We start from the raw sequence: 20,656 nt of genomic DNA, 5'->3' as shown, positions 1-20,656 counted from the left end.
CCCTTCACGAGTTCAGTTCGTTGGATGGCGGGTGTAGGGGTTGTTAATAAGAATTCATGACAGAAACTTCTTTTTTGACAACCTCTCGCGAATTCGATACACTCTCTACCTCCCTCTCTCGACTCGCGCCTATCCCTGACGACTACTCTACAGCAAATACATATAGGGTATCTAGTAGAACAAGAAACAAGAAATTACTATTACCAAGTAGTTGATGAGACGGTTAGCAGGGTACAGAAAACAGCTTGCGATGCTAACCTCGTGGGATGCGAGCCGTGTAAACAGCTCAAGCTCCATGCGCTCCTCTGGGTTCGGGCCCTGGGAAATCTCAGTGATGATGTCCCCACGTTCTCCGAGGTCATATTCCCAATCCGGCCATTGTTCGCCTGCTGCTCGCACATTCTTGAGGACAGCTTGTTCGAAGTGCCAGAGCAGGGCTTCATCGCTGATGCGATGATTAGAGTTGCTGGGATGGGTTGCACTGTTGGCGAGAAACCTGCCATCAAGGTTGAGCATTGTTTCGTCCCTTATAAAGCACGTCACTTTGTAGTTGTCCTAGGTATTGTTAGAATTTACTCGAGCAAGAAGAGTAGCGGGCGTTAGATGGTTTCTAACATGTGGGTTTATGGCCACTCTGTATGTGTCAAACAGGCCGTGAATAGATGCCTGAAGCAACAAGCCATTCTGCGGCGAATAGATTTTGTTGCTAGAGATCGCGGTCGCCGGTGAGGTATCCGAGATCCATGTAGTATAGCTATTCGAGTTCCACATGGCTTGCCTTGCAACAGGAAAGATATGTGCCGCGTGAAGTCCTGTAAATTCAACCATTTTGTATCCCGTAATGACGCAGCCTTCGTCACGCTCTCTCAGCGAATCTCGAAAGTGCTTTTCCTGTACTATGTCAGATACCTAAATTATGAACTCCCTTGGAGTGGTATAAGAACGAACCTGGTTCGATAGCCTGCTGGTGCTCACCGTGCCGCCCGACTCTACGCGTCTTACTGAGCCAGTCTCGGTATAATTGACGTTGATGGAGCTACCATCTATACAAAAGATAAGGTAGGTTAGAGTATTGATTAACGCCATCACGATTGATCCAAATCTTACTATCGCGAAGAATAATATAGAACCCCTCCTGGAGCTGTTGGTTAGATCGCTGGATTCTGTTGCCTGTCTGTCCGTTCTCTCCAAGCGTGAAAATTGCCCATTGCGAGGAAGGGTCATCGAATTGTAGGAAGATCGAACACATAAAATAAAAGTTGTCATTAGTAATGCTTCCATTCTGAAAAGTACCTGTCCCAAGAATTGTATCAGTAGTAGCTCATTAACCAATTGACCCGAGTCGACAAACCGCCGATTATGCGCCCGTCATCTCTAAAGAGATGCACATTCCGTCTTGTAAACGAGCATACGGTCTCTAGGGTTCTTGTGGCCATTCTAAAGGTAAGTTCTGATAAGAACCGACTTAGGTAATGAACTCGAAGTTTGGAAAAAGAATGAGCTCGAGTAAGACGAGGAATAGTTTGAGATGAGGTTGAGGCTAGGAGGGCGGCTCTAAAGTAAATCAGGTTGTCATTGAGTGGCGGGTGCAGGTCCAGGAGTTGTCAATGAGTCAACGGTAGGAGTGCTGTTTATGATGATTATTGACTATTTACAAATTAATCCCAAGGCTTAATTTCTCAATACTTTTCCATATGTACAGACAGCGAGTATAGAACATCAGAATCCTCAAGTCAGACCTGCCTCCAAAACTCCATAAGTCACAATCGTAGTGCCCCGAGGCTAGCCATCCTCTATGAGACATCCGCATCTATCATCAGCCTCCACCTTGACGGTGTGTCGTTGAATTAAAAACTTCTTGCAGCCCGCAGATCTGTTTCAGTACAAAAAAAGCAAAGACAAAGGTAATAAACCCGCCCGAATGGTGCTCAGACGCTGCAAGAAAAGAGAATATGGACATAAACAGACATAAACAGACATAGCTCATCCTCTACCAAATCGACGATCAAATAGCTTGAGAACGCCCATAACACTTGCAGCCTCGACCTCCATTGGCGCTCTGCCAGCGTGTTGAGGAGGAGTCGCATGAAGGCGTCCAAGCCAGGTGCTCAATTCATCACTTGCTTGATCGAAGTTTTTGTGGGTAGAAAGAGTCTTGTAAGTGTCGGCACAGGACAAGCTAGGTGGAGGTCGAGTCGGTTGTGCTGTCTGAAGGGACTTGCAACATCCTCCACCTGCAGCATTACCACCACAACAGCCTCCTGGCGGAGCGGAGCCAGGCGTAGCGGATGCACGCAAAGCGGCAAGTGAGCGACAGAATAATCCCGATTTGGGATCATTTTGACATTGCTGACATGTTCCTGGTCCGTTGACACAGGAGTCTGATGCAACAGGTTGGTGCATCTGAGTGGGATGCATTGGCGGTAACTTGTTTGTGCCATCAACATCTGTGTCCGAGGGAGGCGGGGTTACCTCGTTCAACAGAGGTGCAAGACGATTCTGGTGCTCCCGTTCGGATTCAGCATTGGCCGCCATAGCAGCCTCAGCACACATACAATATGTGCCCTCCTCACAGAACCCGCACGGCTCACCTGGTGGTCGTGTAGGCATGGGAGCAGCCTGAGGAGAAGATTGGATCTCGTGGACAGGCTTCGAGGAGAATTGTGCAGTGAAATCAACCTCAAGTGGCGTAGAAGGGTCTGATTGGCGTTGACGCTTCTCGGAATACTCTTCTATCGGAGGCGAGCGTGCTCTCTTGAGGTCCACGGTAATAGGCATGTCAGCAGAACCGTTGATGGTCTCCTCCAAGCACACGCAGTGCGTATCAACTGAACATTTCCCGCATCCAGATGTAGAGATAGTCATAGCCCGCTCAACACACGCACAGTTACCTGTAGATGTGCAATCACCACAACCATGAAGTTCCTCTGCTTTGGCGGGGTTGGCATCATATGAGGAATATTGCGGTGTTGTCGGTGTTGCGGGTGCAGCAGGTGCTCTTGACTCTTGTTGCCGACCTCGTCTTGGAGGGAGGGGTACGGCATCCGTCCCTGTTGTAAGGGCACCATTCCGAATATACGACAATTCCGCAAGAGCAGCTTCCTTCTCCTTCCTCTCGTATTCTGCGATACGGTCCAAAGTATCACATCGTAGTCTCCACGACTGCAATTCGCCGCTGAAGCGTAGGACATCCGCCTCTAGCCTTTTGATCTTATCTCTCAATTCGGTTTCGCGCCTGTGATGCTCCTCCTTTGCCTCCTCAAGTTGTTCCTCCAACTCCCCAACCCTCGCGGCTCGTCTCTCTCTAAAAGCTCTCTGTGCCGCGCGGTTTTGAGCTTTCCGTTTCGTAGGTGGAGTGTCTGTTGCTGGCTTGCGCCCCGGCTTGGGGCGGGGCGGGATGATCCATTCTTTTCGCGTTACGATCGTAGGCCTTGGAGGACCCGGTGCCAAAGTAGCAGCAGCACCCATATTTGGAATGTTGGCAGACTGGATAGCAAGAACCGGAGGGGCCGGGGCAAGTGCCGCGGGGGACCCGGCAGATGACGGGGTTGACACTGCAGGTGAGGCCATCTTGTTGAAGGCCCAACTGCAGCGATCAATGAGGGTTGATAAAGCAAATAAAAGTGTCGTAGACACGAAGGTGATTGGGTTGGATTGGCAATCGCCGTTCAAGCAGCAGACTGGCTGTAGAAAGGCGAGGAGGGAGGGAGGATGGAGATCAGGATCTGATGATCTGATAAGATTATTGAGAAAAACGCTAACCTAGAGGAGTGGGGTTAGCGGCTGCGAGAATCGGAACTCACTGCTGAAGAATTAGGTAAACATCCTTACCGACTCTTGCTTCCTCAGACATCACACGATTTTCGGCTTACTCATCCATCCAGCAGCCAATACACGTCTCGGGTGTGCGCGCCTGTCTCCACGGCCGAGTGGAGTTGCAAAGACGAGTCGATACCACATTCATTGCTCCTCCGTGCAGCATCACGCTACTACAGAGTCATACTTTGGTTCTTGGCTGTTAAAGTTTCAAGCATCCTCGGCAGTAATGCACCCCTCAGGAGGCACGTGATATATACCTTCTCATAAGATACCTACCTCCCTATCTACCGGTCGTAGGTAGATACTCAGCACAGTCTCACCCCTCGCCGGCCAAGGGAAGCCCATTGCGTGAAAGCATCGTGCGTGGACGAGTGTGAACGAAAGGGCAGGGCCGGCTTCCCGAACATGAGCAAGCTCTATTTTGGCGGAGACTCGGGAAGTGTCTCCTCGGATGATGAAGACAACCTCCCCTACCCCGAAGCCCTCCCGCGGAGTGATTTTCTCTCCCCGGATTTTGACGCACCGACATATCTCTCCACATTATCAGACCGGCATCAAACGCTGGAAGACCTCCGCTCTGATCTGAGAGAACGCTCGCAAGCCTTGTCAAAAGAGCTGCTGGATCTCGTCAACACCAATTACGAGCAATTCCTGAGTCTAGGGTCCGACTTGAAGGGGGGCGAGGAGAGAGTAGAGGATGTTCGGGTGGGACTGCTGGGCTTCAAGAGAGGCGTTGAGGATGTCAGGGGAAAGGTGAGGGAGAGGAAGCTTGAGGTCGAGGGTTTACTTGCGGAGAAGAAGATTATCAGTAGGGAGATTGCCCTTGGAAGGAAGCTCTTGGAAGTAGATGCGAGATTGGAGGAGCTGGAGGACAGATTGATGGTCTCTTCTCTTGGTCGTAGCACCAATGGCCTTGATGATGAGGATTCCTGGAGTGATAGCGAGGCCGAGGAAGACGAAGAGGAGAACCCCACGGCTGATGACATCGGTGGAACCAGCACGAGAAAGCTAGAGCGACTTGTGGTCGACTATCGCCAGGTTGAGCACTTGTTAAACAGCATTGGGAAAGACCATCCCTTCATTGCTGCTCAAGACCCACGCATGCAGCGGGTGAGGAACACCATCCTTCTTGATCTTAGCACAGCATTGAAGCAGACCGCGGCTGTGGGTGACCGCGGAAAGTCGCGACTAGTCAAGATATTGAGTATCTATCGACACCTAGATGCTGATACAGAGGCCGTCAAAGTCTTGAAAGACTTGAAATCAAGATAGCACTGGGAGTTCAAGCATAGCGTTGGAGTTCGCGGTTTATACCAGGAGACAATGAATTATAATACAGTCTTATATCTACAATCGTACATGCTATGAAGTAGATAGGTCCCGAGGCTGGACGTCCGATTTGAGATCTCTGAATTCCCCATTCAGAGGAAAACCGGGTGCGTTCGTAGAACTCAACACTACCTCCGCCAACTCCTTGTTTATCCTGTCGCTTAATTGAGCCATATCCTTCTTCACAGCGTCGAGGAAAGTCTTGATATTCAGTGCGATCTGCTCTGGTGTGAACGCCAACTGACCAACGGCCATCCTGATCACGCCTAAGCGCTCCTTATACTCCGCACCTCCTACTAGATCCTTTATCACAAGAGCCGGGTCCTTGACAACCGTGCCCATCTTGCTGCTAGGCATCAGGCCTCGAGGTCCCAGGATCCTCCCCAGCCCAGCCTTATTCATCTTCGCAAGAGAGTCCGTCTGGCAGATGCACCGATCGAACTCAATACGCCCATCCTTTACAGCCTCAAATATTTCATCCTCTCCCACCAAGGTTGCTCCGGCTGCTTTCGCCGCTTCTGCATGCTTTGAATCAGGTGGGCAAATAACACATATCCTAAGATCTGTCTTGACTGGATGAGGAAGTCGTAGTCGATTGCGGATGACGGGACCATTTTTCAGGGATTTAAGCTTGAGAGCCATCTCATATTTGACTGACGTTGGGTTTCGTCCCACTTCGATAGCTCGGATGTATCTGTACAGAGTCAATACAACTCATCCTTAGGGTACAAAGAAATTACACACCGGATCGCATCGCATAATGCGAACTGTTCCGCATCCTTCATGTCATATTGTCGGTACGTAGTTCTTGGCTTCCGCTTCTTCTTCTTCTCCGAGTCCTTCTTCTTGTTCTTCTGTGGGTTTGAACTCGCGGCCTTGAGGGCTTTTGCGGCCTTCGATTGGATTGGGGGAGCATTTGCACCTCGAGATTTATATCGAACTTGAATTGTTGGAGCCAGAAGTCTCACAGGTGTTCGAGATATGCTCTGCCTTCCAACTGGCAGACACATCCTGCTCAATTGAGCAAGGCATGGTATTGGGGTGGCCATCCTGTCGTTGACAATCCTATCAGTCGTCTCAAAGTTGGTGTTTCTCGAGAAATCAACCTCCTGCGCTAATGGATTAATGTTGACCCGCTCCGGCTGCTCATTCGTGACACACACGAAAACCCCACCATGATGAATTTCATGTCCCTCTTTCAAAGTTGAACAGCAGTCACAACGACAACAACACAATGAAGGCTCAGGACTTGTCGCAACTTGCGACAAGCCTCCAAACACCCGACTTCAAAACCATCGAGCCCCACCTTCTTGCCTTAGACAAGCACCTTATTCTACGAACCTATGTTGATGGGTACTCTCTTAGCGACATCGATACTAAACTATGGGTTACAATTCGAAGTAACAAGGTGGCAAACGCATTTGTGAAGCGTGGAGCACTTGCAAATCTAGCAAGATGGTTTTCCTTCATTGAGGATTCCCACCCCGAAATCCAGCAGGAGGTCAAAGCCAAGGAGGAGGCCGAGAAAGCAAAGAAAGCTGCGGGGAGCAAAGCCGGTGCATCCTACAACATGGCCTTGCAAGATACCGACAAGGGGGTGGTAACCAGATTCCCTCCCGAGCCATCGTGAGTTTTCTTTCCAAAGTCACCGCAAGTCAGTTGCTAATTCTAAGCAGTGGATACTTGCACATCGGGCATCTGAAAGCTGCTTTGCTAAACGACTACTTCGCACACGAGCTTTACAAAGGCACATTACTCCTACGGTTCGATGACACAAATCCCTCCAAGGAGAAGCAGGAATTCCAAGACGCTATTATTGAGGATCTTGCACTCATTGGCATCAAACCAGACAAAACGAGCTACACGAGCGATTACCTCGAGACGTTATATCAGTATTGCATTAGAATGATTAAGGAAGGACATGCATATGCAGATGATACAGATCAGGAGACAATGAGGGATGAGAGAATGAAGGGCATTGCAAGCAAGAACCGTGACAAGAGTGTGGAGGAGAACCTTGCGATCTTCGAGGAGATGAAAAAAGGAACCGAAACTGGAAAGAAGAATTGTATCCGCGCAAAGATGTCTGTGGACAATCCCAACAAGGCTATGCGTGACCCGGTTATCTATCGATGCAATACGGACATCCCTCATCACCGGACTGGCACCACCTGGAAGATGTATCCTACATACGATTTTGCTTGTCCTATTGTGGACTCTCTCCAAGGTGTCACTCACGCCCTTAGGACGACCGAGTACACTGACCGCAATCCCCAGTATCAATGGTTCTTGGACACTCTCAAACTCCGCCAGGTTCACATGTGGGATTTTGCTCGAATGAACTTTATCCGCACGGAATTGTCAAAGCGAAAGCTGACTAAAATGATTGAGACTGGCAGAGTTTGGGGATGGGACGATCCACGGCTGCCCACAATCCGTGGTGTTCGACGGCGAGGAATGACTATCCCGGCTTTACGAGAGTTTATCTTGAAGCAAGGTCCAAGTCGGAACATTGTCAACATGGACTGGACGAATTTCTGGGCAACGAACAAGAAAGAAATTGATCCAGTTGCTCCAAGGCATACGGCTGTTGAGTTGAAGGATGCCGTCAAAGTGAACGTCATCAACGGTCCAGCGACCCCCCATACCGAGGACAAGCCTAAGCACGCAAAGAATCCTGCCGTAGGTCTGAAGAAGGTTGCGTACAGCAATCATCTCATTCTCGACCAAGAGGATGCCAAGCTCTTCAAACAGGATGAAGAAATTACTCTCATGAACTGGGGAAATGCAATCGTGCGCAAGATCAACGGTTCGAATCCCATCACCGATATCGAGGTTGAACTTCACCTTGAGGGTGACGTGAAAAAGACTGAGAAGAAAGTCACGTGGCTGTCCACCGACGGACAAGAACTTGTTCCAGCTGAGGCATGGGAGTTCGACTACCTCATCACCAAAGACAAGCTCGAGGAAGGAGACAGCTGGGAGGATTTCTTCAATACCGAATCAGCAAAGAAGACGGATGTACTGTGCGATTCTAATGTAGCCGATTTGAAGGACGGCGACATCATCCAGCTCGAGAGAAAGGGATTTTTCAGGGTCGACAAGGCGCCAAAGGATGGTAAGCCAGCGGTGCTTTTCGGCATTCCCACTGGCAAATCGAAGTGAGGCAACAAAAGTGCTCCGGGTTCTTCCTGGCTGTAGAGAGGGGCGTGGCGTTGGAACGAATGAATGAGAAATGAGTCGGATATTTTGACGCAGTAGTTAAAATCTAAATTCTTCCAGAGCTGTCCTGACCTTGGAATCCCACCACAGCATCCACCTGGTACCATGGCCCCAAGAAAATACAAGATGCCTTCCTGTGCACCAAAACTCCCATCGCTAATGCCCAATCGTGCTAGTCGGTATGATAACATATACTTCTCGTCATTCTAACATTAACCCCATCAAAGCAGACCTTTCCTAGCCAGTTCTACTTTCCTCGCCGCCTCCCCAGCTTTGAAGCCTCCCTTCGAAATACAGATGGCCTTACCATCCCCCAACTCGAACTTCTCTTCAAAGGAAGGATGCGGGCATGGGCAGTGATGCGGAAAATGCACACATGCTAAGGTATCAGGGCAGAGATATTTATCGCAGTGCGCTATATCATGTTAGCCTGCTTCCCTGGTGGAATGTGGGGTAGAAACGGGAGAGAGATAGAAAGCTGGGGGTCTTACCATTGTTATAATTCTCTTGGTACCAACTCGAATCGCTGGGTACGTTCTGGGGCTCTTGTCGTTGATGCTGTCCTCCTTGGCTAAACATCTGTTCAAAGAACTGGAATTGTGCGTTTGTGGTCGCCACGAGGAGGAGCGCGATGTAGAGAAGGGAGGAGAGTATTCGTGCCATAGCGGCGTTCGGGTCCAATTGGATCAATTGCTCGAGGGGCAAGAAAGAGAAGGTTTTTTAAGCAGCTTGCCAGCTGCCTTGTATTTGGGAAAGGTGTTGAATTGTGAAACCCTGTAGACGTGTGTACCTACATTCAACAGTCGTCGTGAGATGTGGTGAGGTGTTCGATAGACCTTCAAGATAGTGGATGACTAAGCAGGTTTGCCCGGAAGTGAAATATTTCGACTCCGCGACATTGGTTCAACAACACAACCAGCCATGCTGCTCCCACGATTACAGCCGCAATTGCGGGCATCTCTCGCATCAATCGGACGAGCTGCTGCTGCAGGGAGCTCACAAGGCTGTCTAAATGAAGCATTTGGTCAGCTCTCGATAAGAGCAGCTTCTCCTGTCCTAACCTTCGTACGACACGCCTCTCATGCTCAACAAGGAGCTGTCAATAAAGCGAAAGATGGCCCGGGAAAGCGTCTTGGTGCCAAGAAATCTGGAGGTACGTTTCATTCCTTCCATCTATCAAATTGGGCGAGAGAAGCTGATTGCCAAACAACAGAACAATATGTGATTCCCGGCAACATTATATTCCGCCAACGCGGCACCCATTGGTTCCCGGGCGAAAACTGCGCAATGGGACGAGATCATACGATATATGCGACGGCCAGCGGATACGTCAAATACTACAAGGATCCAGAGAAGCATCCAAAGAGACAATACATTGGAGTTGTCTTCGAGCGGAACCAAGTCCTCCCTCTCCCCCGAAATAGTGTGCGCAGACGGAGGCTCGGCATGGTTGCTACAAAGATGGAGTTACCTCCTGTGGAAGAGACCACTGTCCGCACGGATTTGGTGCTCGAGGGGGACGCCAGTACTGGGGTTACCGTCAAACAGACTAAGAAGAAGGAGAGAAAGGGCGAGGAGGGAAGAAACTTGCAATTGAGGCCCGGATACATGTACCGAGAGGCCAATTGGGAGATTGGGCGAGCGGCGGAGAGGGCCAAGGTCAAGGTGCGGGAGTTCAAGCCTCGGGATCGATGGACGGCCTGGAGAAAAACAACCATTCGAAAGGCGAAGAATGCGGAGAAGAAGGGCCTGGGAAGGAGAAGATAAAATTGAGATTGTGGAATTGTATAAATATATTGGGACTGCGCCAGTCATAACTTGTTTAGATAGGTGGATACAGCGCGGGGGAGTCGTACATGGAGTATATCTCATAGAAATGCTTAGCCAGCCTTATAATCACGAATTGGAGGCAGGTGAACATATCATATGCATTGTCCTTGACAACATCGAAAACTGATAATGGATGGATGGTTCCTACACAAGACACAAGCCGGATATCTGTCACAAGGAACATTATTCCGAATGATGGGTCTACTTATTAATTCGAGACCCTCCTCAATTAAACAGATCTCCTTTACATATATTACAACTGGCTGGAAACACGAGGCGCCACCCGACGAATATCAACGGTTTAAGCCGAGTTAGATCATAGATGTCATAAGCCTCTGGGCTAGCACCAGCAATTCTAATAAGATTAACATGTCGTAAATCCTTGTCATGAGAAAGAAATTTTTTTTCTCTCCTGCCAATTGCCATACTCCGTGGCTTTATGCATAGCACAATAATATGGGAAGTTCGGAGAATCTCTTGATCTGTCTGCTTCTTGGGCTTTTGGTTGGCAGAAGCTTTAGAGGAGAAAACTTGAAGAGATGAAGGCCGACTTGAATAACGAGGGAATCGGATTGCGTTTCGATGGAAGGCCAAATCGCGTTCATGGCACTTCTAGACGGACACAGATATACAACGCATATCAGACGCATTAGGGGTCCAAGATATTCAGGGGTTTTCATAAGAAACCCCAACATCATGACATTATTATATGGCCCTGGGCCGACTACTCCTACACGCTGACCAATAATCCTCCATGGAAAAAACGCCGACGCAAATGCCATTAGTATACGACGGCCTATAAAGGGACTACGTCCCCCATGAATCCCGCATTCTCTTTTCGATACGCTTATCTCCCACGAAACTCCAAAATCAAATACAATCTCAAGACGCTTGGCGCTCTACCCCGTCTTCTCGAATCGCCGCTCCTCGCCTGCATTTCTGCGACGAAAGATCTTCAATCATGTCCGCCATTCTCCATCTCTCAAACACAGGTCCACTCAGCGAAAACACACCATCTGGCACTTCTATCTGCTAATACCAGACCTCTCCAAACGCCCCTTTCACCACATTTGATGATCGTCTCCCAAGTCCCACCGTCTCCTCCTTCTAGACTCGCACTCTGGCCGCGGTCTTCTTTCCTCATCAGTCTCAAGATCTTGCCACCAGGGGCCTGGATCGCCAATTTCGCCGGCTTCCTGCTCGTATATCCATTGCTAGTGCTCGGATTCGATCCAGAGGCCGAAGAACTGGTGATTGACATTGCCGAATTGGGACGAATGAAGGGGATGGGTGAGGTACCCCCAGGATTTGGTGAGGGAGAGGAAACAGAGGACGGATGCTGGCGGACGGCAAAGACGAAGGTATTATTTGCAGCTAGGCGCTGGCATTGAGGCTGCGCCACATAGAGGTCGTGTCGCTGAGCATGGGGAGTTGGATGGCGTGTCAAAAATTCAAAGGGTGGATTATCTCCAGTGTGAATGATGGGGAGTGCAAATGCCAGTGGGTGCGGGATATCCTTGATCGAGTGCATCAAGCCTCGTTTCCCGGCATATACCTTCAAAACCCCATGCCCTTCGTCGCCAGGAAGCAGTGCCTTCACGGTGTAGCGCTTCTGGCCTCCTATCCACTCTGCTTGTGCCAAAGCGCGTTTCTTTACGACTTCTCCACTCTCAAAGAAATCGCCATCCGCATCACGCTCGAAGGCACGTGCTTCAACCTCAGCTACGCACTCTACATCCGAAGGAACGGTGAATTTGATGTGGGCGAGCTCAAGGTCCTCGATACGCACTAGACTAGTATCGTACTCAACCATCTGAAGGCCTTGTTTGAAGTAAGGTGGACATGCACAAGGCAGGGCCAATAGCACCTCATGTGCCATTGGGGGGCACAAATGTTGTTGGTGATGCTGTTCTGGAATGTGTGTCCAGCAAATCTCTGATGGACGTGCCAGAAACCACCACATCTCCGCAACTTGTCCACCGGCACTTGAATACAGGCCTCGGCGAGGGTTTGATGGGGCCGCAAGAGAACAATCCATAATTCTCCACTGTCCATCGACGATAACAGCATTCCACCAGTGGTTCGGACGAGGCATTACACCCATTTCAGGCACTTCCCCGGGAGTCTTCAGATAACCTCGAATAATCTCAGCATGGATTCCGACGGCGGCACACATTTCCAATACCAGCACTGCGACCTCCTCTGCGCAACCCCGCTTGGTTTGTATCACTCTTCTCGAGTCAATATCGCTCTCAAAATCCTCTTCCCAGGTGATCTTCTCGCTGACCCAGGTAAAAATTGCTCGGAGTCGTTGGACATCGCTTCGATAAGGCCTACAAACAAAGCCGGTGGCCAAGCTGACTGGATTGGTCATAGGTGGTAGGTTATTGATAAACCTCGCATTCTTGTCAACTAGACTTAGATTGACAGCTTGGAAATTGGTTGGTTCGGCGACAGGATTGCCGTCTGCGCCTTCATCTCCATCACAATTCTCGTACATCTCATCGACGGGACTGATTGCTAGATAATCCATCATCTGACAGCGTTCCTTTCTTTCAATACGCTCAATACGACTTAGGGAATTCGAGCGGTTCACATCTCGACGGACTTGGACCCAATCTATGCCAGACGTTCCTCCTCCTAGACCCATCTCGCTTGCCGCATCACGACCATTATGAATATTGCCAAAACCGCCCGCGATCGATGTAACGCCATTGGGGATCATACCTTTAGACTGCCCAGCTAATTTTAACGATTCGCCTGCAGCAATGCTGCTTCTGGCACTGGCAGCTCCCGTCTTTGCTGACTCGATGATCTTCTTGAGGAAACCACTCTTCTTGGGCTTAGGGGCTACCAAGCCACCTAGCGCACTGCCTGCGTCTGTCGACGATCCATGCCACCCAGCCCGATTTTGAGATACAGAGCCAGGTAATGAAGCGTGACTGCTGTGATAAGAAATGCCGGTAAGTGGTGTCTGGGGTCTGCTACTGCCAAAGTCGATTTGGCTGCCATTTAGTCCAAGAAAGTGGTCCCTTCTTGAGCCGAAAGCACTTTGAGCTCGGCCTCGCATAGCTTCCTTCCTTCTCGCCAGACTTCCAGCACTGGTTGAGGAAAACCCACTTGCCGAGGGTCCGCTCATGAGACTTCTATCAGTCATCTGAGTAGCTGAACTGCTGTTAGTTGTGGTACTTCGCGTCCCTCCTGAGGAGGTTGTCGAATTGGTCTTAGTAGTAAAGGTCCGCCCAAGCATTGACCGGCCGACTTCATAAGCAGACTTTCGATGGCGCAGCTTTGGCTCTGGTTGGGAATTTCCCATTGATGATTTCGGTCGATCGTATTGATTCATTTTCGGTGGAACTGCTGGTGGTAGACCAGTGTCATCGAGATATGATTGCGAACTATTCGTATGCATTTTACTTAATCGATTCTCCATTCTTTGTACGTAGTTGCTCAACTGTGGAGGGTTTTGATCTGGATATCGATACTGCGAGTCGCCAATGTACGGTTGACCATCATCGTAATCATAATCATTCTGCCCGATGCCCATCGCTGTATTGGGCCTCGCCGCGCCGTTTCGCCTCGCTTTGGTATATGTTTGATCAAAAGCCTCCGGTGCCCATGGGTCCAGTGACGGTTGGGGAGTCTCGGTTTCTCGAGATATGCCCATGTCTGCTAAGGATGACATTACATCGTCCATAGCAGACCGAAGGGGTGAGGGGGTCAACCCTGTCGCACCTGGAGATGGTGGACAAGGAGAAGTTCCGCGAGGAGTATGGTAGCCATTCGACTGGTCATATGGGTTTGTAGATTCATGAGGTATATAGGTACTTCGATGTGGAGGGGGCGGTGGAGGTGGTGAAGAGCCAGGGTCAAATTGTGGACTAAAGGAGGGCCCTCTCGAGTGAGGGCGATATTGGAAAGAAGGTGCTGGAGAAGGTGCCCTAGACCCGTAGTGCATAGGGGGAGCGGGTGATGGGGCTCTTGACCCATAACTAGGGATATTTGGTGGAGCGGGCGATGGGGCTCTCGATCCATAACCAGGAATACCTGGTGAAGTTGCTCGTGGGATACTCTCATGCACAGTCATTGGTTTTGGTGAAGGGGCACGGGCGGATTGAATGCTGTCCTTGTGTTGAAGTTCTGCCCGTTTTGCAGCTGCTGGATCGGGTGCTGAGTATGCCTGAAAAGGCCTTCGAAAGGCTTTCGTCTTTGTTTTCTGTGGAGGTTGCGGGGCGAAGGGACTTGGATTCGGTGTTGAGTCAGGCATTGGACTCGATCCTCGACTCGCAGGTCGGAAACTATCGTCGAGGACTTCAACGAAGTTCGACGGAAACAGGCCCATCATGCGTTTATCACGTCGCAGTCTTCCCATCCACCACGAGCCGTCCCCTGCATTCAGACATTCTATCAAGTCCCCTTCAACGAAGCCAAGGTCGCGCTTAGACTATGTCACTGTCAGCACATGGCCACTCTGATTCTGATATCAGCTCTCATACTTCTCCACCCCAGCTATAAATGGCTCTCACCCAGCAGGGAAACCTGGTGGGCAGGGCTGGAGGCGCGAGGACCATCTTGAATGGATATTATGGAGGCGATGACGGGGGGGGTTCTTGAGCGCTATGCGGCGCGAGAGGGTGGTCCTGTCAGAACATGGACGCGCTGAGTGTAGATATAGTTGAACCGTCCGGAGGAGATTGAACTGAGGTCGAGGTTGAGGTTGAGGCTCGTACGGCACGCAAAAGATAGCTCGATGAGGCGGATGAGTTGTGGAGTATTCGTGGCCTCTGTTGTGTTGTGCTCTTCTTTGCGACGGGAGGGTTTGGGCGGTCAGACTCTGGAAAGTTTGATTGGACGGCCTTTGTTGGTCCTGGCGTTGCCTGGCAACCGGAGCTGGTCAGGGATCAAGGGTCGCTCGACCCCTCGGAGCTCCGCCGCATCTCCAACACAGCGACATGATCATGATCAATGATCAAGCAAACAACGAGGCAATCCGGTATATTCGGACATGATATAAACGTTATTCTCCTCTCTCAGTAACCGTCTTTCTAAGAATTTATCTCCTTCGTAACATTTTGCAATAGCAAAACCCACGCCTCTCCTGGTGCGCGGCAATCGATAAGTCTATCAATAAGGTACGAGCCGCATCGGATTAACCGATTCGCCGCTCCGTCCCGTTAGCGTTGTTTACCTTGATACCCTGAACACCCAATGAAGCTTCTCTCCTCCATCTCATCTGTCGACGGTACACAGAACATACGGACATCTTTTGCAGGCGCTTTTGCCCTTCGATCAAGCAACATGGTGGAAGAGAATGCAGCATCGCAATACCAGGTTCTGGAGGAGCTCGGGAGTACGCTATTCTTCTTCTGGGATCTCGAAATGCGTCCCTATCATATGTTTCAGCCATGTTGCCATGAGTACCTCTAACATATTGCAGGTGGCAGTTTTGGAGTCGTCTATAAGGCAATTGAACGTGCGACTGGGGAAATCGTTGCCATTAAGCATGTAAGCAGAAACAAGCTGTGTGTCAACCACCGACTAACACTGCCCCAGATCGATTTAGAATCCAGCGAGGATGATATCCAGGAAATCCAACAAGAGATCTCGGTGCTCAGCACATGTGCCAGTCCTTTTGTGACTCAATACAAAGCCAGCTTTCTTCGAGGACACAAGCTATGGATCGTAATGGAATACTTGGGAGGGGGTTCATGCTTGGATTTGGTTTGAATATTTCAACTAGCCACACTTGGTCACCAGGCTGACCGTTAGCAGCTTAAACCCGGCCCGTTCAACGAAGGCCATATCGCTGTGATCTGCAGAGAACTGCTCCTTGGGCTCGACTATTTACATCAGGAAGGAAAGATACACAGAGATATCAAGGCTGCAAATGTGTTACTGTCGACATCCGGCAAAGTCAAGCTGGCCGACTTTGGAGTTGCGGCACAACTTACAAACATAAAGTCGCAACGGAATACATTTGTCGGTACCCCTTTTTGGATGGCCCCGGAGGTCATACAGCAGGCTGGGTATGACTTTAAGGCCGATATCTGGTCTCTTGGTATCACGGCAATGGAACTTATCAATGGGGAGCCTCCCAATGCCTCAACTCACCCGATGAAAGTCTTATTCCTTATTCCCAAGGCCCCCGCACCAAGACTAGAAGGCCCCAACTATAGCAAAGATTTCAAAGACTTTGTAGCACAATGCTTGGTCAAGGACTGCGACCGAAGACCTACGGCAAGAGAGCTCTTGAAACACAAGTTCATCCGTTCTGCAGGCAAGGTCGAGGCTTTACAAGAATTGATCGAGAGGAAACAAGAATGGGACGGTGGACGGAACCGTCCCTCTCACCCAAGATTCTATGAAGAGACACTGTAAGCTCCGTTGGTACTCCCTGCAAATTCTTACTGACTTGTTCAGCAATACGATGTCCCCTAAGGACGACCCCGATCAATGGGTCTTTGATACGATCAAAGCTTCTACTATTGCATCTAGGAAAAGTTCCACAAAGAGGCGCAAACTATCCGTCATTCATGCAAATGGCCAAGGTCTTTATGAGGGTGTTGAAGAGGCACTCAAAAGACTTGACATAAAAGACTCCCCCCTTGAATACTCATCACCTCCCTCAGGAACTGTCAAAAAGGGCACTGTCCGCAAACAACCCTCAATCATTCAGCTTGCATCACCGGTGAAGCCGCGTCAGGCCAGCAATCAGAGGCGCCCTCTCCAACCCGACATGAGTTTTGGTAATACAGGTTCCACCGTTCGTCTCTTCCGCAGGGTGTCAGACAATTCGACATTAGCTCAGGTATCCTCGGAATACGATTATTCGCCCCCTGGCTTGACCCGTGACGAGAACAGACCACCAATTGCGGAGACCACCACAAAAGATGCGATACTTGGGAGACGCGTTTTCAATAAAATTTTCGACCCATCATTTCAAGAGCTCCACGCGCAGACTAGCAACCAGGCGAAAAGAGAAGCCCTCTCAAGACTAGCAGACGCCTGGAGTGCTCTGGATGCTGTTGACCCCGAAGGAGAATACCAATTGTTCAAGCTCATGATTGACAGAGTGCAGTCCGAACCCAAGCTAGCCTCATTGCACTCACCTTCCAAAGGCGTGGCTGGGGATGGGACCCCTCAAGTAACTCCAAAGAAGTCTGGTGCCAAGTTGGTGCTGGCGCAGAGCAATCCACATCTCCAGAGTCACCGCCGAAGACAGTCTAGTATGCAACCAGTTGCAGAGCATCGTGAAAAGTTGTCCAACCTCCCAGGCCAAGCAGTGATGGCCGGCATGGAGCACACGAAACAGCTTGCAGATGTTCTCTACAACAGGTGGTCCGAGGGATTGAGAAACCGGTGGCCTGCTGTATAAACTCGCTCCTCTTTGGATTTTCCGACGCTCCTATTTTGCATCCATTACAGAGGGATCTGTACAACAGTGCGGAGCGGATTTCGTCATATCTGACAGAACATAGACGAGAGGACCGGGGAGAAGAGCAGGGCATATTTTGGGAGTTCACTGTACCAACTCTGGCATTTGATGACTGATGATAACGTTTCTCCTCTACCTTTGATTCTTACTTTTAATTTCCAGAGACTGAGGGCTTGTTACTTGTTGTATAGTAGGCAGTGTCGACTTGGTTTGTAATGGAAGAACGGGATGTTTAATAGGGGTCGCAGGATACTTCCTACCTAACAGGTGGCAGTACACGAAGTAGGTAGGGTAAGGTGTCAGCGGCAGGGGAAGATTCGAGGTCGATCAGGGTTTCAGGATCCAAGAGCTCAATCATGAGCTGAGGGTTTACCAACTAGTGATCAGTTAGAAGGTTCATAATAGATAGTTACTTAGATTGTCCAATTGATAGAGTAAATATATGAGAATGTCATAAGCTTTGATGTTTTACAAGTAACTGCTGTTACTGTCTAGGGGATACCATTGTAGAAGGGAAATAGGTAGAGTTAGAGCAGGTAAGCGTCTTCTCCATGTACAAGCACGACGGTTCGATTGCTAGTAGGACACTTATCTCTACCTTAGGTTATAGACAGGATTGATGGTCCCTCAATATGAAATAGGGATGGCATAAGGTACATTCAACTCGAATCGAGGGGCACCAACCACACGTGATATCAGGGGAAGTTTTGTTGCACATCGCAATCTTGACAATCTCAAGAGTGTTGAACGAGGGGTTGAATGGCTGAGAGATTGGCATCACGTGATACCAAAATCACCAACATCACCTGGGCATCCAAGTCGACGAAGTTGGAAATCATCTCGATCACCCCCCCTAATGTGTGGATGAGCAAAGTCTACCTTTTGAATAATTTAACCAGTTACACTTAGCCTTGTACCGTGGTTAGCGATCCCGCCTGAAGACTCGAGAATCCGGACAATTCGCGAATCAAATACATGGAAGTAGATAAGCAAGCACTACAGGCCCAAACCTCCTGCCCAGAGACTCTTTCCTCCATTCGGCCGCTGATGCCAGTCCCACTGACGAGAAAGAGGAGGAGGGTTCGTAGAGCTTAGAGATACGATGAGTTCAGTTCAGTGTCCAATAATACCTTAGAGAAGGAAGAGTCGTGATAAGGGGGGGAAGGGGGGGGGGGTCGCTTAATACATCCCTTAAGAATGAATCGGAACTCTTGTTGCCTTGAACTATCCCTTCCAAGATTTCCTGTTCCTGTCTTCTCCTGCCATTTGGATTATTTGGATTATTTGGATTATTTGGATTATTTGGATTATTTGGATTATTTGGATTATTTGGATTATTTGGATTATTTGGATTATTTGGATTATTTGGATTATTTGGATTATTTGGATTATTTGGATTATTTAAATATTTCAGCTTATGTCGGTTCCCCTGCATTATTGATTGCGCTCTACTCTACTCTACTCTATCATCATTATTTTAGACATCCATCGAGCCATGACTCTGTTTGAGCAAGAGTTAGTTCGAGGAGCTCATCTCCCAACGAATGTTTCCCGACACTATGCTCGCAGTAAACGGTAGTTGTACTGTTTGCTAAGAGCAGCGCCTGCACAGCAGTCTACGGTACAATTTTGACAGCCGCAGTTCAAACACTCATAGTGTCTGAACAATCCCAGATATAGTATCGGTAAAACCTAGCATTTTGACATCCTGCATACAAGATTTAGTAAGTCTAAGGCATTCAACAGGAACACCTACCTTAATTGACGCAAGCGTTGAGGCCGTGACATTCACACGGGTCTGGATACCCTGGATCCAGATCTTTTGGGCCTTTCCAATGTGCTTTGCCATAAGCAAAATCCCTGTCGTTGAGATGAATGCCACACCGGCTGGGCCTAGAAATGCCAGGCCTAGCTGCCTTTCAAGGAGCCACGTTGCAATCGCTAGTTCGATTGGAACAGCCCAAAGTTCATGGAAGTCTGTGAGACCGTAGCATATAGTTTCTATGGGGTCTCAATTAGCTCCACCGTTTTCCAGCCAGGGAACTGCGGGAATTGCGAACCTGTGCCGCTTGCCATTAACGTGACTGCAACGGATTCGTCTAGAGCGCTAAATCTTAGATCTATGGTTTGGCATATATCATGCCGACCAGAATCCCGCGAATTGAAGTCATGAAGCGATAAGTCATGTGGTCTGCAATAATATCAGCCTCCGGTTGTTTTCAAGGCAGAACGTACGGGGACGTATATATCCAAGAGGGGAGGTAGCGTACAGTAACTCTCATTTGCAACAGCAAGGCCAAGAAAGACGAGTCCAAAAGCCGCCGTAAGACCCCAGCCTCTGGAATCGGGTCTTCTGGGTTGTTTGCAAAGTTGACATCCTAGTCAACAGAAAAGGCTGTGCATATTTGAACCCGATTAGGCAGATGCGAGGGAAAATGCAGTAGGCCAAAAAAGCCCTCGAAGCTTTCAACGTAGACCAAAATAATGCTCTGCGTTGATGTTTATCCGCACCCGCCCAGACTTGCTCTGCATGATCATTCAACGTGCTCGAGCTCAGATCCTCCTCAATAGGATACAAGTCGCCATGATAGATCACCCTGGAATATCCGGTTGGCATCAATCTGTACACGTAGAATAATGGATTAGCATTCCTAGACTAAGGGGCTCGGACTTGTCAGACATACGTACACATGAGGATCTCTTTTGATGGTACAGCACTTAGTCGCTGATCCGGCATGGTATGGAAGGAATGTATATACTTATTTAACCACCAAAAGAAACTCCGGCTATAGATGTCACTAGTGACTTCTGGAGATGAGTATCTATTGTGAGCCAGAAAAATGGAGCGTTTTTCAATGGCTTCCGCAATAAGAACCATGAGTTTGATGCCGAGTGCGCTTGTGAAAACGGCGCCAACAGGTTGGTGGCGCCCCCAATCCATGGCGTTCTCGAACGAACGATATCAAAAGGCAGCGTGAGCAGAAGATAGACGTTAATAATGGCAGAAGGCCGCATGTAATG

General features: G+C 49.3%; 11 protein-coding genes across 11 annotated transcripts; 4 read left to right on the top strand and 7 right to left on the bottom strand.

Moving 5' to 3' along the window:
- Positions 1-26: 26 nt before the first annotated feature.
- On the bottom strand, positions 27-1,505 carry M430DRAFT_215685 (hypothetical protein). The gene is made up of 5 exons (XM_024864535.1): positions 1,352-1,505; positions 1,108-1,293; positions 949-989; positions 616-891; positions 27-555 (listed from the first exon to the last, which is right to left on the bottom strand). The coding sequence occupies exons 1-5, from the start codon at positions 1,434-1,436 to the stop codon at positions 172-174; spliced, it is 972 nt and encodes a 323-aa protein (XP_024723338.1). The 5' UTR covers positions 1,437-1,505; the 3' UTR covers positions 27-171.
- A 257-nt stretch (positions 1,506-1,762) lies between these two features.
- M430DRAFT_33821 (hypothetical protein) lies at positions 1,763-3,697 on the bottom strand. Its single transcript, XM_024866438.1, has one exon. The coding sequence runs from the start codon at positions 3,568-3,570 to the stop codon at positions 1,984-1,986; it is 1,587 nt and encodes a 528-aa protein (XP_024723337.1). The 5' UTR covers positions 3,571-3,697; the 3' UTR covers positions 1,763-1,983.
- Positions 3,698-3,944: 247 nt separating this feature from the next.
- Positions 3,945-5,366, top strand: M430DRAFT_33820 (hypothetical protein). The gene has a single exon (XM_024866437.1). The coding sequence runs from the start codon at positions 4,225-4,227 to the stop codon at positions 5,089-5,091; it is 867 nt and encodes a 288-aa protein (XP_024723336.1). The 5' UTR covers positions 3,945-4,224; the 3' UTR covers positions 5,092-5,366.
- Positions 5,182-6,197, bottom strand: M430DRAFT_17213 (hypothetical protein; the record flags this gene model as incomplete). Its single annotated transcript, XM_024863627.1, has 2 exons — positions 5,182-5,842; positions 5,893-6,197. The coding sequence occupies 2 exons, from the start codon at positions 6,195-6,197 to the stop codon at positions 5,182-5,184; spliced, it is 966 nt and encodes a 321-aa protein (XP_024723335.1).
- A 154-nt stretch (positions 6,198-6,351) lies between these two features.
- On the top strand, positions 6,352-8,634 carry M430DRAFT_136065 (hypothetical protein). The gene is made up of 2 exons (XM_024862441.1): positions 6,352-6,774; positions 6,825-8,634. Exons 1-2 carry the CDS (start codon positions 6,383-6,385, stop codon positions 8,311-8,313), a joined length of 1,881 nt encoding a protein of 626 aa, XP_024723334.1. The 5' UTR covers positions 6,352-6,382; the 3' UTR covers positions 8,314-8,634.
- M430DRAFT_40476 (hypothetical protein) lies at positions 8,221-9,161 on the bottom strand. The gene is made up of 2 exons (XM_024867398.1): positions 8,862-9,161; positions 8,221-8,785 (listed from the first exon to the last, which is right to left on the bottom strand). The coding sequence occupies exons 1-2, from the start codon at positions 9,031-9,033 to the stop codon at positions 8,592-8,594; spliced, it is 366 nt and encodes a 121-aa protein (XP_024723333.1). The 5' UTR covers positions 9,034-9,161; the 3' UTR covers positions 8,221-8,591.
- A 130-nt stretch (positions 9,162-9,291) lies between these two features.
- On the top strand, positions 9,292-10,137 carry M430DRAFT_97886 (hypothetical protein; the record flags this gene model as incomplete). The annotated part of the gene is made up of 2 exons (XM_024870077.1): positions 9,292-9,523; positions 9,584-10,137. 2 exons carry the CDS (start codon positions 9,292-9,294, stop codon positions 10,135-10,137), a joined length of 786 nt encoding a protein of 261 aa, XP_024723332.1.
- Positions 10,138-10,992: 855 nt separating this feature from the next.
- Positions 10,993-14,982, bottom strand: M430DRAFT_33818 (hypothetical protein). Its single transcript, XM_024866436.1, has 2 exons — positions 14,697-14,982; positions 10,993-14,644 (listed from the first exon to the last, which is right to left on the bottom strand). The coding sequence occupies exons 1-2, from the start codon at positions 14,769-14,771 to the stop codon at positions 11,183-11,185; spliced, it is 3,537 nt and encodes a 1,178-aa protein (XP_024723331.1). The 5' UTR covers positions 14,772-14,982; the 3' UTR covers positions 10,993-11,182.
- A 508-nt stretch (positions 14,983-15,490) lies between these two features.
- On the top strand, positions 15,491-17,784 carry M430DRAFT_33817 (hypothetical protein). The gene is made up of 5 exons (XM_024866435.1): positions 15,491-15,550; positions 15,638-15,705; positions 15,754-15,921; positions 15,973-16,574; positions 16,621-17,784. The coding sequence occupies exons 1-5, from the start codon at positions 15,499-15,501 to the stop codon at positions 17,573-17,575; spliced, it is 1,845 nt and encodes a 614-aa protein (XP_024723330.1). The 5' UTR covers positions 15,491-15,498; the 3' UTR covers positions 17,576-17,784.
- Positions 17,785-19,286: 1,502 nt separating this feature from the next.
- Positions 19,287-19,711, bottom strand: M430DRAFT_48867 (hypothetical protein; the record flags this gene model as incomplete). The annotated part of the gene is made up of 3 exons (XM_024868021.1): positions 19,287-19,343; positions 19,392-19,636; positions 19,696-19,711. 3 exons carry the CDS (start codon positions 19,709-19,711, stop codon positions 19,287-19,289), a joined length of 318 nt encoding a protein of 105 aa, XP_024723329.1.
- Positions 19,712-19,759: 48 nt separating this feature from the next.
- On the bottom strand, positions 19,760-20,369 carry M430DRAFT_215613 (hypothetical protein). Its single transcript, XM_024864534.1, has 2 exons — positions 19,906-20,369; positions 19,760-19,826 (listed from the first exon to the last, which is right to left on the bottom strand). Exon 1 carries the CDS (start codon positions 20,250-20,252, stop codon positions 19,914-19,916), a length of 339 nt encoding a protein of 112 aa, XP_024723328.1. The 5' UTR covers positions 20,253-20,369; the 3' UTR covers positions 19,760-19,826; positions 19,906-19,913.
- Positions 20,370-20,656: the final 287 nt, after the last annotated feature.

This window comes from Amorphotheca resinae (assembly GCF_003019875.1).
Source record: "Amorphotheca resinae ATCC 22711 unplaced genomic scaffold M430scaffold_3, whole genome shotgun sequence".
Taxonomy (NCBI): Eukaryota; Fungi; Ascomycota; class Leotiomycetes; order Helotiales; family Amorphothecaceae; genus Amorphotheca; species Amorphotheca resinae.
The sequence above is the reverse complement of the archived record's forward strand: the minus strand, read 5'-3'. Positions and strand labels throughout refer to the sequence as shown.